Source organism: Natrix helvetica (assembly GCF_964273705.1).
Source record: "Natrix helvetica genome assembly, chromosome: 1".
Taxonomy (NCBI): domain Eukaryota; kingdom Metazoa; phylum Chordata; class Lepidosauria; order Squamata; family Natricidae; genus Natrix; species Natrix helvetica.
Window position 1 is genome coordinate 189461098 of NC_138548.1, and position 16663 is coordinate 189477760.

General features: G+C 42.5%; 1 protein-coding gene and 1 long non-coding RNA gene across 7 annotated transcripts in view; both read left to right on the forward strand.

The window, feature by feature from the left end:
* The window catches only part of LOC309399414, a 241580-nt gene that overhangs the window by 154300 nt on the left and 70617 nt on the right, over positions 1-16663 (forward strand). The window lies entirely within an intron of this gene.
* Positions 1-16663, forward strand: part of UBE2F (ubiquitin conjugating enzyme E2 F (putative)) — a 163096-nt gene that overhangs the window by 76435 nt on the left and 69998 nt on the right. For all 6 annotated transcript variants that reach the window (XR_014176513.1, XM_081967146.1, XM_081967145.1 and 3 more), the window contains exon 6: positions 14236-14306. Coding sequence is in view for 5 of the 6 variants with exons in the window: in XM_081967146.1 (XP_081823272.1) it covers positions 14236-14306 (71 nt within the window). In the remaining variant the exon portion in view is untranslated. The remainder of the gene's footprint in view (positions 1-14235; positions 14307-16663) is intronic.

Consider the following 16663-nt stretch of genomic DNA (forward strand, 5'->3'; position numbering starts at 1 on the left):
GATGAAACGTAGCAGGGAGAGAGGTACGTAACAAAAAGGCCCACCTGAGTTCCAAGGCCCCACTTCACTATCTGAGGCACAGTGACCTCCTGAGACTTTCCCTAATAACCACCGCCACCCCCCCGCCCCTGCCCTGGGCTCTTGGCTGGTGGAATGCCCGAAAGCCTGGTGGGCATAGTTTGCTAATGGGCACACCTCCCTCATGGCCCAACCAGGTCTCCATAATGTACGCCAGGTCCACTCTACCCTCTTGTATGAGGTCGTAAATGAGGGGAGCCTTATGTACCACGGACCTGGCATTTAGCGACACTAGCCGGAGACCAGGGTCCTGTAATCCCGAGCACCCGGGGTGCGAGAAGGGCGATGAGGGTCGGAACGCGTGATCGCTCTTAAACAGCAAACCCGCGTCCTCCGAACATCAGTTGGCCCTTGGCCCCCACCATATCTGCCTCTCCCACAAACAGTAGAGATGGTGAACCCCCCAATGTAATGGCTTAAAGTCTCCCCCGGAATCCCAACCCTTCCTAGCCCTCCCAACCCGCGCCCATTAGTTAGCTCTGGCCTGTGCCCTGGCAGACTCCCCCCCCCAAGCCTGTCTGAGCCATCCGAATCAACCCCCCCTCCCCCCCTTAAAATTTGGTTTAAAAGCCCCTGTAAAAAACCCTTTAAAAGTCTCTTCTTCGCATGCCACCTCTCGGGATCCCAAGATCCATCATTAAGGAAGCGTCTTGATAGGCCAGAAGGCCATCCCCGGGAACGGGGGAGTTCCCGGAGGGAATAAAGTTCTGTCGCAGTATAGCATAGAGGAGAGTGTGGCATCAACCAAATGGGATGACATCATGGGGAGATGGAACGAGGAGATGACATGTCCACGGGGGGGGGGGGGGGACAGCCAGCAGTGTTCAAGGGGTAGCAGGAAGCTTATGTCCATCATAAAAATAGTCGGTGTTGGGGACAATATGTAAGGGTAACGGCCAGCTGTCCAAAATCGCAGCAGATGCTAGCTTGCGAGGTGGTGAAGCGGCCAGTGATGGCGGCAACGAGGACTGCAGCGGCATCGGCGGCTGCTCTAACTCCGACTCCAACATCTAAGCCCCACACACGCCAGCCGCACTCACATCCATTGCCAGGGCCGCACTCCGTTGACCCAGTCCATAATATCATGGGGGGGGTAGGCAAATGGCCAAATGGCACAGTACGGTGGCCCAGGCAACGGCGGTAATACCGGGGGGGCACAGCAAAGGACCCCCCCACTCCAACCGCACCCACGCCAGCTCCCGAAGCCATCTTCTGCTGGCGTTAGTATCCATGCCAGCTGCCTCAGCCACTCCCCACTGATCTAATTTATCATGTTCATCAGCAAGGAGGAGGGGGGGAGCAACCGGGATAACACCACGGCATGGGGAGCGGCAGCTGTAGAGACCCCAAACCGGGCGTCCTGCCGCCACCGCCGACCATACCCACGCTGGCTGCAGAGACCCCCGGCCGGGTGTCCCGCCGCAGCTGCTGACCACACCCACGCCGGCAGCCGCTGACGCTCTCCATTCTCCTTTCACCGCTAACCGTAGCCATACATCATGTAGAAAGGAGTTTGATTTATTACACTGATCCAAGTACGGTTGACAGTGTAATTTGCATATTTGATAGCTTCACCCCAGTATATGTTACCGAGATTGGCATCTTCTAGGAGACAACGCATCATGGTTTGTAGAACCCCTTGTCTTCTTTCTATGACTCCATTATGAGCCGGTGTATATGGAGCGGATGTCTGATGAAGAATTCCATTCTTACGAATCCAGTCCTGGAAACGCTGAGACATGAATTCGGCACCCCGGTCGCTCTGGATTCTGGCGATGCGAACTTGGTATTGGGTAGAAACAAAAGCTGCAAAGTCTTTAAAGATCTGAAAGGTCTCAGATTTCTCTTTCATAGGATATACAAATCCATTTCTAGAATGATTATCTACAATTGTTAGAAAATACTTTCTACCACCAATTGTTGGTGGGAAAGGACCTACTATGTCAGTGTGTACCAAATAAAAAATGCGTGTTGACAGGCGTGTAGCATGTTTGGGAATGGCAGCTGCTTTGGATTTAGCTTTCCTGCAAACTGCATAATCCAAAAACACCTTACACCCCTTTAGATCCAAACCTTTTGCGAACTCCGGCATTTTTCTAAGAACACGGAAACTGGCGTGCCCCAATCTTCTATGCCACTTGTGGATACACCTGGAATGCAAAGTTTTACCAGTTAGTGAATTTTCAACATTAACAGTTTCTTGGGGAACCTCAGGCTTGCTCTGAGCAACCTGCTTCCTTTTTCTCTGTTTGTTGGCTTTAGGAGCCTTTGGAGTAGCAACGGGTTCTCTCTCTGAAGCAACTCTCTCTGGGCCCGTGCTGTCCCTTTTTGGAGTTTGCATACTTGCCTGTGCTTTTGGTTTTAAGTAATAAACACCACCAATCAACGTGGTTTCAGCAACAATATCTCCATTTTTAACTATGTAACTTGCTTTCTCGAGGTGGTGAACCTGGAACTTTAACTCTCTAGACAAGTGACTTTGACTAAGCAAATTACTGGTTGCTGAAGGTATGTAATAAACATCAGGGATGAATGTATCGAGCTCTTCAACGTAAACAGTTCCTTTTCCCATGACCTTACAAGTGTGGTTGGAGAAGGAGTACAGTTCTCGATATTCGGGCTCCGGATCGCTCATCTCTGTGAAAAGTTCCTTTCTGTAGGTGACGTGTAAAGCTGCGCCACTGTCTAAAGTCCACAAAAGATGTCTGTCGTACTATGGATCAGGCTGTGGAACGTTGGTTATGGCCAATGTTGCGAGTGGAGCTTGTGGATCACGCCTTGGACCACTTCCGCCTCTACCTCTGCCTCTGGAGTCTGGGCTGGTATGTGACGGGAGCTGGAACTCGTTGGGGACAATCCCGGGTGTCATGTCCCATACGGTTGCAGATGTAGCATCTTGGCATCCTTGGAGCGTAGCCTCTTCCTCGGAAGGGACGTCTAGCTGGAGCTCTTGACGCTGGGGGTCGTTGCAGATGAGGTGTGGCTAATTTGATAGATTCCTCCTCAATTAAAAGTCTGCATACATTATTAACAGTGCGTTGAGCAATAAGCACGTGGTTAATATTTGCAATGGCATCTTTCCATTCATAATTCAATGAGTTAATGATGGTGCTGATCATTTGGATATCGTCAATAACATGGCCTCTTTCTCTCAATTCACTTCTCATTCCTTTCAGTTTGGTCAAATGTCCACCAATTTGTTCACCAGGTTTCAACTTCGAACCATGGAACTCAGACATGAGCAAACATGAAGATTCAATTGAAACGGGCCTGTAGCAATCATCCAAAATAGCCCAAATTTGTTGGGCTGTTGCATCATGTGGAAAAGTAACCTGCAATTCAGTATCCATGGACATCAATAATGTTGTGCAGGCCCTAGTCTCTAGGTCTCTTATTGCAGGAGTCCATGGTTGGGCAGGAGGTTTAAACACCATACAATGGGTACGTTCTCTGCGAAGCAAGAGTGCAATCTCACTGACCCAGGCTTTATAATTCTGTCCTGACATCTTTAATTTTGACTCACCAGTCAAAGGAGTGACAGAAAATGCCTGTTGAGGGATATGCATTTGAGCAGGTAAATATGCTGGTTGTTGAACCAGGGGGTGCTGTAATCGGACCTGTGGTCTCTGTATTACAGGTGCAGTTGAAGCTTGTGCAGCAAAATTAAATTGGCTTGCTTGAGAGGCTGGCATTTGCCTTTGCTGCATTAAGTATTGCCTTGTTCCATCTAGGGAAAATCCAACACCACCAGGGGGCGTTGAAGATTGAGCCTGTGGAGGCATTTGCATTGGAGCTTGGACATCTGGACGAGCTACAGATATATTTGACCAAGACTGCTGTAGTGCCTTTAACTGCTGCTGTAATATAACATGCATGTCTGCTCTGTGCATTAAATTATTTCCACCAGGAGATGGCAGTGCAGCTTCACTTTTTGGCTGCATCATTTCTGCCTGCGTGGCATATGCTGAAGAACAAAGGAGATCATGTGGCCTCTGTGACGTGTACATATCTCTCTGTTCTGATTTGCCTGACATAATATCCACCAGGGGGTGTGTCTTAGGCTGTGAAGAAAAAGGCAAGATGGCGTCCTCAGACATTTGTAAAATGGGGAAACCCCTCCTACTTGCCTCTAATCTATCATAGTCTTTTTTGGCTTGAAAAAGCTGTTTTTTGAAAAAGTCTATCTGGTCACGATAGCTTTTCATATCTTGCTCAGGGCTTGGGAAGAATTCATAAGTTTCTCTTTCTGCTTGGGGGTGAAATTCTTCTGCCAGCTGTTGCTGCGAGAGCTTTGGCCAAACATCAAGCGTTTCATAATCTCTAAGAGTTTGGGAGCATGCATAATCAGAAGAGAGTATAACTGACCTCGGTCTGTTTGCTTCATCTTCAAAAGCAGCTCTATCTTTGTGAGATGTTTCTCCCATGGCAGATTCTCCTCTCGGACCGGTTGCTGAAGTTCGGAGACTTGGAAGCCAGCGTGAAAAATCCTCCACCTCTGTGTCAGAGATGTGCTTCATCTCTGCTTTTCTTCTTTTTCTTTTTTGGCATTGTTAAAAAGTGGCTTAATCGGCCCTGAGTCGATCGTAAATCATTCTCTCTAATTAAGCTAGTCGCTTATCTCTTGGAGATAGCTTAACAAGGAAAAAGGCTGTAAATTAAGAAACCATCCTCTGCTACCAATTTGTGAAGGGGAGGAAGTTTCCCCCCACCTTCAATTAACGAGGTGCAGATCGTCAGCCCTTCCAAGAAGCATATCTCTCAATAAGCAGTAAATAAAACCCGAGAACAAGTTCTAATGAAAACAAACTTGGGAAATAAAATAAATCTTACTATCTAATTCTTACATTTTGGCAAGAGCAATTGTTGCCCACCTCCTCCGGCAGGCAAACGGAAGATCAGAAGGAAAGTACAAGAATGTGTGAAGAATGTATGATGTATTATGAAACATGCGCAGTAAATCTTTGTCAGATAAGAAAACATTTCTACAGTATAACTCAGAATATAAGCTCAAGTTGGCAAACAAATTAACACAGTGACAAGAACAACGAAATTCAGGGGTATGGAAAGAAATTCCAGACTGAGGCTTAGCCTCACTCTGTTGAGTACCCAATTGTCTGTTGTTGTCATCTCCCTTTGGACTGCAAATAGAGCTAACCGGCTGCCTATGGGAGGATTGGTGTTGGAGTCATCTTGATCTACAAAAGGAGTGACCTACTGCTCCCTGAAAGGGTCATTTGGCCTGGAGTTGTTGTCTGGACTGGTTGTGAAACCCTGCTCTAGCTGGCTCGCATTCAAACCTCTGAGGGAAGAACCTCTGGTGCTGGGGAAATGCCACTTCAATGGCCAAAAGTAAGGCTTGTGGTAGTATGGTAAGGGATGTTGATCTGCCCGCCTAAACGATGATGGAAAACCTTCCTTTTGTCCTTATTTTCAATAAGGATCGAATCTAGGGCCTCCCCAAATAGCATGCCACCTGTGTAGGGGGCAGAGGCTAGCCTCCATTTGGCTTTGGAATTGGCCTGCCAGTGACGAAGCCAAAGCATCCTCCTAGATGTAATGGAGGGTGAAAGAGCTCTGGAGGCATACTTTTTCGCATTCAGAATGGCATCCACCGAGAATTGAGTAGCTTCAATTAATTTATTGAGGTTCTGTTGGAGCCTGGCCTCATGTGGAATTCTCTGTTGTATCTGGCAAAGCCAAAGCAGCAAGGTCTGATTAAAAAATGAAGCTGCAGAGGCCACTTTGATCGCCCAGGCTGAAGATTGGTTAATTCCACCTTTTTATCCTTGGCCTTGAGTCCTTCTGCTATGTCTCCTGACACAAGGGAGGAAGAGACGAAGAACACCACAGGATCACCTACCTTAGGTATCTCAAGAGCATCGGCCAGGTTGGGAGGCAAATTGTAAAAACGTCCACCATTTCCGCTTGGGGTCGGAAATTAACCTGGTTGTGCCTACATATTCAAAGAGTTATGGTGCAGGAATGTCGTCCTGTTCCATGGCTGGCTCAGAGAAAAGGTGTTCACTGGACCACTGAGGCCCAAGGATCTTGGAGTGGGATCAGCTCCCATGCCAGATGTCATATTTGCTTTATGCAAAAGTGATTTAAAGGTCGCAGGGGAAAACAGCCCGGTAAAGGCCTGAATATCTGGGGTTAAACCCTCATCCTCTGATAGATCTGCATCACTTTGGCCCTCATCATAAAAAAGTGAATCCTTACTATCAGAAGAGGAGTTGTGAGATTGTGTCCCATGCCAGTGGAACTGGGCTCCTGCTAACTGAGGACCCTGTTGGAGGCTGGTAGATGGCTTAGAAGGCATGGCTATCTGTGTAAGAGATTGCTGCAGTGCAACAGTAGCACACTGAGAAATAGCCTGGGAAATCAATAAGGCAAGGAAGATATTAAAGAGTCCTCTTGGTGAAGTCCAGCTGCAGTAGGTGTAAAGGTAGCCTCTGGAACGGGCCTCACTTGTTGCTGGGCAGAAAAAGAGGTTTACTTCAGCTGCATTGCAGGCTTGAGAAGACAAGTGAAAAGAGTGCTCACTTGTTCCCTCTGGTGACCAAGCCTGTGGAATTACATCCCCTGAGTGAGACAACTGCTCAGCCTGAAAATGTTGGGAAGTTGCAGCTTCTACAGCTGCCTCTCACCCCTAAAAAATTGTTTTTCTAAAGCTTTTTGCCTTCTGCTGGCATCTTTTTCAGAAGCCTTGGAATGCCCTTTACTGCTAGAGGCCTTAGACCTCGACTTTGCCTTCCTGGAATCTGAGGTTTCCACAGACCAAAAAGATCTTTCAAGGAGCAGAGCCTGTCCCCCTGTTCTGCAGCCCTGTCCTCCATTTTGCTCTAAATAAGCATGCTGCTGCTGCTATCTGCCTGCTATGTGGGCATACCTGGCCGAGACTAGGCAGGGACTCCAAGCCTTTCTAGGCAAGCAGGGTGTGAAGCTATAGCGTCAGGCGGGGGGGGGGGGGGCGAAACTGCTGCGATTTAACATGCCTCAACAAACAGGTGTGCCTAGCCAAAACTAGGCAGGGACTCTGTGCCTCAAAGAAAAGAATGGATATGCCTAGCCTAGACTAGACAGGGACTCTGTGCCTCTACAGAGGCTCTCGCAATTGCGTTTGAGGCAGTGGCGCCTTTTTAAAAAGGACCGGGAACCCAGGCAGCGTTAATCACTTTTAAATTGAATTTCTAGCTGAGCTAGGGTGCCATGAAGCGAAGCATCGCAGAAATCGATCTTGTGAGTGCTTTTGACAGCCAAAGCCTGGAAAGTTGAAAGAAAGTACGCAGTGAGCCGCTGCCATTTGCAAATCCACTATTCTGAAATATGATAGTCCTGATGGTTGACACGTCTGGTCTAAGCATAGACCAAGCCAAAACTGGGTCAGAGAAGTTGACGACGGGGTGTGGCCACAAAGTTGACAGCTCGGTTTCTAACAGAACAGACGAAACAACCCATTCTTGCACTCTCCCAGAAGCACTCAGGAGAACACGTAGATTCAACAGGCTTCATTTAGGGCTTTGAACATAGTGTTTTCTTCTGGGCCTCCTGGTGCTCCACTTTATATTCTGCAGGCTTCCTCACTTCGCTGGAGCTCATGTGGACTTGTTCAGAGGAGCTCTGTTAGTTCATGTATATTGCCCAAATGTTGGCTTTTCCTCTCTATTATCCCTACTGTTTTGCAGATACATGATAGGTTTGCTATATGTTTACTTGGAAGACTTGAAGCAGGGGTCCCCAACCCCCAGGTCATGGGCCAGCATCAGTTCACGGCAAGTCATGAACAAGTGCAAGCGAGTGAAGCCCCATCTGCACACACACAGGATCCAGGCAGCAAGTGAAACCACACACCCCCAAGCCATGGAAAAAACACCCTCCACGGAACCTGTCCCTGGTGCCCAAAATGTCGTGGGCTGCTGACTTGAAATATATTTTTTCAGTACTGTATTTATATGGATTAGCGGAAGTAGTCTTTTAAGGGTTTCCTTAAAGACTGTTGTTTTTCAGGGATATTTTTCATATTATTGGAAAAGTTGCTGTATGAGATGAATAAGATAAATATATAAAAACATTGATACTTTTTGTAAATGAGGTCTTCAGAATATAGTAGTAGTGTAACTCATCTTTTCTGGATGCTACCAAATCCTGCCTTACAAAACATTGATTTCTCCCCTAAACTAAATGTGGTTTGGGCTCATTAAAAAGTTGTCAAATATTACTTAAGCTATTGATCAAATAATTTGGGTACTCCAAATCTCTAGTCCAAAATATCTCTCTTTTTTTTGCAATAATTAAAGTCCATTTACTTTCAGAAGTCTTTTCCAACACTCACAGTGTTTCTAGAATTGCAGGAGCTGGAAGGACATTGAAACCAAACAATATATATATCAAGTATTTTTAATACCATTCAGTGTTGTTCATAAATTATAAAATCTCAAAAGTTTTAAAGATGTTATTACTTGATCATTAAGATTAATGATCCTAGTATGTCCTTGTTGGCGGTTTTAAAATAAGTATTGCTTAAGTGTGTCAATTTCTCATGAGAGAAAAAATAAATAAAAGTTAAATGTTCTGCCTAATAATGCCCAAACATGTTTAACTTCCACCTGTGCTGGGACAATAGGAAAATTCATCCTGAAGTTAAAGTGCATTCATTTTTTGAATCCAATAAAAAGCTATAGATACAGCAAGATGAAATCACTTAAGCAATGAAATCTGAGCCTTTTCACATGCCATATGACACATCCCAGAATGAATGATTCATAATTCAAATTCACAGGTATCTGGCTCATCAGTAGGGACTGTGAGAAAGATCTAAGTGTCCTAATGGACAACCACTTAAGCATAAGCCTGCAATATTCTACAGCTGCCAAAAAAGGCCAATTCAGTCCTAAGCTGCATCATTTGAGAGAAAGTTTCAAGATCACATGAAGTGATAGTATCTCTTTATACTGCACTGATGAGACCACACTTGAAATACTGTGTCCAGGGTTTTCTTAACACATGGACCTAGGGAACCCATGCTAATCTGTGTATGTTAACCGTTCAGTGCACCTTGTATCATATAAATATAGCAACATATTTATTACATTTTACTGCATTTTTAAATTAATACTAATATGCAAATAAATGTTTAATTTTATTGACCATTTATATTTTTATTCCTAGTAATTGTCATAGAGGACCCAGTACACTGCTTTGCCTGGGGCCAATAATGCTGTTAAGATGGCCCTGACTCTGTCCAATTCTGGTCCCCACAATATCAAAAACGTTTTGAGAATCTACAAATATGATAAGAGGTCTGGAGGCTAAACTATACAATGAATGATTGTGGGAACTAGATATGTTCAGTCCAACAAAGAGAAAGACTAGGGATGATATGTTAGCAGTCTTCAAATGTCTTGAGGGTGTGTCACAGAGAAGAGGGGATTTACCTATTCTTCAAAGGACCTGAGGACAGGAGAAAGAGTAACAGATAGAAGTTTAAAAAGAGATCCAATCTAGGGATTAAGGATAAATTTTCTGACAGTGAGAATCAGTGGCATGGTTTGCCTCCAGATATTATGGGTGCTCCACTTGAAAATCTCCAGAAGAGGTTGAGCAACAATTCCTCTACAATGGTAAAGGGTTTCCTGCTTGAGCTGGAGGTTGGACTAGAAGACCTCCAAGGATCCTTCCGACCCTGTTATTTTATGTCAGTGAGAAAGAAAATTACTGGGAAGATATAGGAGAGATTAGTTTGATTTTTTAAATATAATTAAATATAATTCAGATTCAAAATAAACATCATAGCAGTGTAAACACTAATAACTAAGCAAATCCTTAGGGATAAGGGGGATTCAGAATGAAAAACTGGGAATATCGCAGTCAGTGATCTAAAATTTAAAATAACATTTTTCACAAGAGATAAAAGTTATAATATTTCCCCCTATGGCTAAAAAAAAAAGTAGACACATGTTAAATCTTTTTCTAAAAGCCAAGAAAAAAGTTCCATTCAGTTATTTGCAGCCATCTGAAAAGATATTTATTTCTAAACCATGAAGGGCTTTAAACCAGCACCTTGAGTTGCACCTAGAAGTCAAAAAGGAGCCAGTGCAGTTTTCAAATTATAAAAGTATTATATGGGTGTACTGAAGCATGTCTATAACTAATTGGGTTGCTGCATTCTCGATCAGTAATAGCTTCTACATGCTATTCAGAGACACTTCTATGTAAAGTAAAAGCAAGAGGTGATTCATGACTCACCGTGTTTAGTGCCCCCCCATTCTAGGAAAGATTATATCATATTTTTCGGAGTATAAGACGCACCGGAGTATAAGACGCACCAAGGTTTTGAAGAGGCAAATTAATATCAAAAGTAGGTAGGTAGATAGAGGGATAGAGAGGGAGAGAGAGAGAAATACAGCAGGTAGGTAGGGAGAGAGAGTAGGTAGGTAGGTAGGTAGAGGGATAGATAGAGAGAGAGAGAGAGAGAGAGAGAAATACAGTAGGTAGGTAGGTAGGTAGGTAGGTAGATGTTTCCAGGTGTATTTATCCATGTGCTGGAGAAGGAAATCGCTGACAACCTGCAGCACCTAAGACTTTTTTGTGCTGGCACAGCACTTGATCAATGTAATTCTCATCAATCACTCTAACTAAAGAGCTATCCAAGAGGGGAAAACAATTTTTTTGCACTCTGCAAACCTCCCCAAAAGGGCTCGTTTTTTGCAAAAACGGGCCTGTTTTTTTTCAAATAAAAGGCATGAATAGCCTTGGAGGGGCTTGCAGAGTGCTCCTGGTGGGTGGAGGTGGGCAAAAAAGAGCAAAGCAACGGGCCTTTTTTCGCCAAAATGGGCCCGGTTTTTGTCAAAAAAATTGCATGCATAACCTTATGGAGACTTATAGAGTGCTGCTGGGGGCTGGTGGGGACAAGAAACGGCCCATTTTTTGCTCATTTCTGCCCTCCCCAGCCTCCAGGAGCTCCCTGAAAGCCTCCATAAGGGTATGCACGGCCATTTTGGTGAAGGGACGGCGCTTCAGGAGGCAAAAAAATGCTGTCTTTGATGTGTAAGACGCACCCAGATTTTCAGCCTCTTTTTTTGAGGAAAAAAGGTGTGTCTTATACTCCGAAAAATACTGTAATTTTGTACAAGGTGCAAAATATTTGCCATTTGTTCATTAAGCAACTGCTGTAGCTCAGGAGGATCCCCAAGTTACACAACAATTCTAGATGTGGAATATTTCTTTGTTTAGAACTGAAGATGAGATCTGTTCTAAGCCGGTGGGTTTATGAACTTTGAACCTTCGTGCCTTATTAGTATTAAACCTTAACGTGTACCTCTGGTATATCAGCCTTAAAGTATTTTGGACACCATCACTTCATTCACTCAAAGTTGGGTGTCAAGAGTGGACAGGTGATACTTGACCCTGTGTTGATGGATAACTTCACCTGGTGACTTCATGTAGATGTTGAATATAAATGAAAGAAATGTTGATCACTGTAGGTATCTTACAACTGAGAGTTTAAAGTTTTGCATTCTATAAACATTTTCGTTTCCTATACAAATTTGTTCATTTTTATATATAAAAAAAAAAACCCAGATCATATTGCTTTGTTGGATTACCTTTAAACTTTTTATTAAAAAACAGAACTTCAGGGTAAAACTAAAATAAAGGTACAGTTTATTAAATGTAATAAAACAAGACCAAAGAAAAAGTAAGTGAGAAAAGGAGAAAAATAATCACAGCAGTGGAGGAATGGGTAGTGAAGAAATCAGAATTTACAGAAATGGCAAAAGTGATTTCATCAGAGAAAAACCTTTTTTTTCTGAATGTCCTTGCTAAATAAAAATAAAATGATCTTCAAAAATAAGAATTTCACAGAAAAGTAAGACCTCCAAGTTTCCTTCCAACCCTATTATTCTAGGTTCTATGATTTATGGATCTGAAGATTAAGAAATATGTGGATTAAATGAGAGGCTGAAGAGACTTGTATTGCATCTCAGGGGGAATAGGGAAAATAAAATTTTAATTATCTGTTGAAAAGCTTGGAAGGCGTTCATAATATTTAATTTTTTCCCTCATTTAAATTTTTTCACACTTATTTCTTTCCCTTTTTCTTTTGGTTTGTGTTCTATGAAAATAAATAAATTTAAAAAGGGATGGGAAGAAAAATCATAAAATTATTTGTAAATTATAAATATTTTAATTCAAAATTAATTATTAATACTTTTGTGATTTTAAAGACAAATACAAACATTTAAAACATCTATATTTTTAGCATGGAATAACATTTGTACAAACTTTATTATGAAAAAGCATGAATGATCCTAATTCAATAAATTTATCCTTCATTGCAGGGTTTTCCAAACTCTTACGTTAATTTTTCAGACAAACAGCAGGAATGAAATCAGTTCCTTTAAATCAGTTGAATCAGTTTCTTCTGTTGTATCAATTTATGTATGTTAAGGAATATAGATATTAAACCAATAGTAGGATTTGTGCAAAAGAGCTGATCAGAAGTTACATCTTAATATCAAGTGAGTCAAGTACCTTCATTCCTTCACAATCAACAGTTGGTCACTTAAGCCCATTAAAATGTATACAAATACCGTATTTATTCGAGTATAACGTGCACACGTGTATAACGCGCACCCCTAATTTTCGATTAAAAATCGGTATAAAATTTTGTTTCACACCAAGCATTGTAATTGACAAAAAAACGTTGTTGAACACGTGCGGCCATGACTATTGCCGCTGCTGCTGCCGCCGTTCACAGGACCTGCCTCTCACCCTATTCGCGGATCCTGTGAACGGCAGCAGCGGCAGCAATAGTCGCAACTCGGCGGCGGGCCGCCCCGGCTGGGAGACAAAGGAGGGGAATGGCGGCAGGCAGCTGAGTTGCGACAATTGCCGCCGCTGCTGCCGCTGTTCACAGGACCCGCCTCTCACCCTCTTCGCGGGTCCTGTGAACGGTGGCAGCAGCGGCGGCAATAGTCGCAACTCGGCGGTGGGCCGCCTCGGCTGGGAGACAAAGGAGGGGAAAGGGGGCAGGCAGCTGAGTTGCGACTATTGAGCACGGCGCGGCGGCGCCTGAGGCCGGGATCGAGGCTGCAGTCCGGAAATTTACAATTTACAATTCGCCTGCGCCCTCAATGGACCGGCCGCCACTGCCACCCCACCCCAGCCCTCGTTTATAACGCGCACCCACACTTTGATTCCTTTTTTTGGTACAAAATTTTGCGCGTTATACTCAAATAAATACGGTATATTCATCTACTTCATTTATTTGTAATTAAAACCAAAGCTTCTGTTTAATTGTAATCTTAATCTTAACACATCCCCCCGAAGATAATTTGGGTTTTTTACATTGCAGTACAGAATACTTGTTAAATTTATTTTATCAAGTCATCAAAACTGATTATGAAGATAACCCAAAGGTTTAGAATAGACACTGCTGAAATTAGACAATATAAATTGTAGCTCTTCTAGATTTTGTTAGCAAGTGTATTCCTATTGGTACAAATTACCATATTCAATGACATGGCCAACTTTTTTGTTCAGAGTTTCTGATGAATCTTATGAAAATCATATATAACACAGTAGTAATTACAATTCTGCTATAAATTTCTGTATCTTCCCATTCCTTATATTAAACAGAACTATCCCTTGCTTTAAAAAAAGGATGATTTAGGAATGAAGGTACAGAAGAAAAGTAAGGAGGCAAAATATATTTCCATTTTTTCCAAACTTCTAAAATAAGTTTTAACTAAGCTTTGAGGGAATAGATACTATGTTTAAAGAAGTCAGAAATCAGATCACCCTAATCAGAACTGAGCCCAGTGCTAACTTGATTTGTATCCATCATATCATTTAGTTTCCTAATAATACTGTATGAGTTAGCTCAAGTGAAAGACATTAAAATGTTTCTAATTTGATATATGTAAACCTTTATTATTATTTTGTTATTAATGCATGGTTTGCCCAATACTCGATTTTTATAGCTAAGTAGAAAATTAAGAAAAAATGTTAGAAGGGGTAGGGGTAGTCATTGTCTGTCTTTTATGTATCTTCATGGAGCTGAGCACAATGCATAGAATAGAAGATAGGGAGATAGAGAAGGAGCAATTTACCTTTCATATATGTAATCTCTGTAATCTCTGTTTTATTCTTTGACAGCCTCCAAGGGTAAAATGTTTGACAAGAATCTGGCATCCAAATATAACTGAGACAGGGGAAATCTGTTTGAGGTAATTCATTATTTAAATAGTTCAGTTTTCTTTTATTACTATTTTATTCAATACTTATATAAAAGGGGTGGGTGGGTGAAGAGCATATATAAGTTTAAAAAGAAAATGGAATGCCCACCGTGTTCCCCCGAAAATAAGACAGGGTCTTATTTTCATTTGCCACACAAAATATGGCCTTGGGCTTATTATAGGGGGAGGGCTTATTATTTTCTGGGGCAGGTGAGAAGCAAGGCGTGCTTTTTACCTTTCCAGCTGCATCGCGTTCCTCGCCATTGTGTCCAGGGAAGCCGCTGGTTTTAAAAAAAAAACCTCGCGAGTTCAATCAAACTTCTTGAAGTCGCGAGAAGGTTTTTTTTTACCAGGGGCTTCCATGGACAAAAGGGCGAAGAACACAATGGACCTGGAAAGGTAAGAGGCACGCCTCGCTTCTCCCCCCCTCACCTGCCACTCCTCGCTAAAGGGGCAGCGGGGAAGGGAACCAGGCAGGCTGCCTTTACCATTGGAGTGGGGTGGGTGGTGTTTTTTTGCACAAGAAGGAACAGGCGGAAGGGGGTGATTGCATTGCTGGCCTGCTGCTCTTTTTGCGGCAGGCTCTTTTTGCATGGGAGGGAAGGACGGGGGATGGAAGCACTTTGCTTTGCCTGCTGCTGTTTTTGCAGCGAGCCCTCTTTTTGCCCCGCAAGCTGTACCGGTAGGTGGTACAGTGGTAATGGCGGGGACTGGTTGTGCATGGGCTTAAATAGTTGGGGGCGGGTTTATTTTCAGGGGAGGGCTTATTATGGCACATGTTCTAAAAAGCTTGATTGGGCTTATTATTAGCAAGGCATGTCTTATTTTCGGGGAAACGGTAATACTTCTAGAGGATTTTTTTGGCTTCAGTCGGTTTGATCAACAGTTGAGCAGTTAATTAGCAGCTAATTCAGTGGACAAAAATTATGCAAAAGGTATGTTAAGTATAGTGATAACCATCTACCTGCTTCTACACTCTAGTAATTATAATTTTTCTAAACTAAAACATTGGCTTTATCTGATCTTAAATCTATTAGTTATTAAATATGTCCTTCTGAAATGGTAAATTACGTTCATCATTTTAAGGAACGAACAACATTGACTGTGTATATTCTTATAATGAAAACTGGACAGAATTTTATGAAAATTAGAAAGCAGTTGAAGAGAGCTGAATGACAGAAAGAAAGTTATAATAAAGTGAAGGGAAGGAGTTACTATATAGCTTTTAAAAAAGAAAATCAGATCTAAATTTAACAAATGGAAGGAAGGAAAGAGAGTGAAAGTGTAGCATGTTATACTGTTATATGTCCTTTATGACTAGGAGAAGAATGTTATAATCATCTTTTGCTTTAAAAAACTGAAATACAGTAAATGTGATAGTTTATAAAATAGACAACCAATATTTTCCATGACTAAAGATGAATATATGTGTCCCAGGATAATGTTGCAGAATCTACTCTGGGTTGGCCACCAGGGCCAGAGGCTTTGTCTTCCAAGCTTTCAGACTCATTTCTGGAGCCCATCTTCAGGGAACTTATTTCTAGCAGAATTTATGTTTGGGCTATTGTCTGTGTGGTATTTATGTGGTGCCTATCGTATGTGGCTTTTTAGATGTTGATTAGGCTGTTGATAACCGGCTATTAAGTCATATTTTTTTTGTGCCTGTAAATATTTGATAAGATGGTGATAAATCAGCACTCCTGTTGATTAACGAGGTGCCCATTTCCCTAGCTTCAATCACTTCCCTGGCTGTTTTTATGCCTGCTCATCCAACAATCTTTTTTTTTCCAAAAGAATTTTATTGGTTTTTAAACATTTATAGGGAAGGGTAGGTGGATATACAAAAATTTTTGGCAGGTACATTGTGCTAAAAGTAGAAATCTCTCCAAATCTCACAACTTTTACAGAAAGGAAAACAAAAAATAAAAGATAAGCAAAAACAGCATCTTGTTATACATTGTATCAACCATATGTTCAATCATCTCTTTTACCACTTTCTAATATATCAACAATTACAATAATATTTCAAATACATTTATTTTTGTGACCTGAGCCTTTTCAATATTGCTCCCTCCCCCCTGTCCTCTGGTGGAGCCACAGCCCCTCCCTCCCTCATATCTTGTGTATTATCACCTTTTTCACTACCTCTTATGGTTTCGTCTTCTAGGAGGGCTCATCCAACAATCTTAATAGCTGCAAAATTGAATGTATGTAGTTGTTCATTACGGTGTGAGGTTACCAATGAGTTCAGGTCTCCTTGTCTGACTGCTCGCTAGCGTTCTTCCCCATCTGTCCTACATAGAGACAGGCAATCCATGCAGGGGATTCAGTAGATTATATTGGAAGTG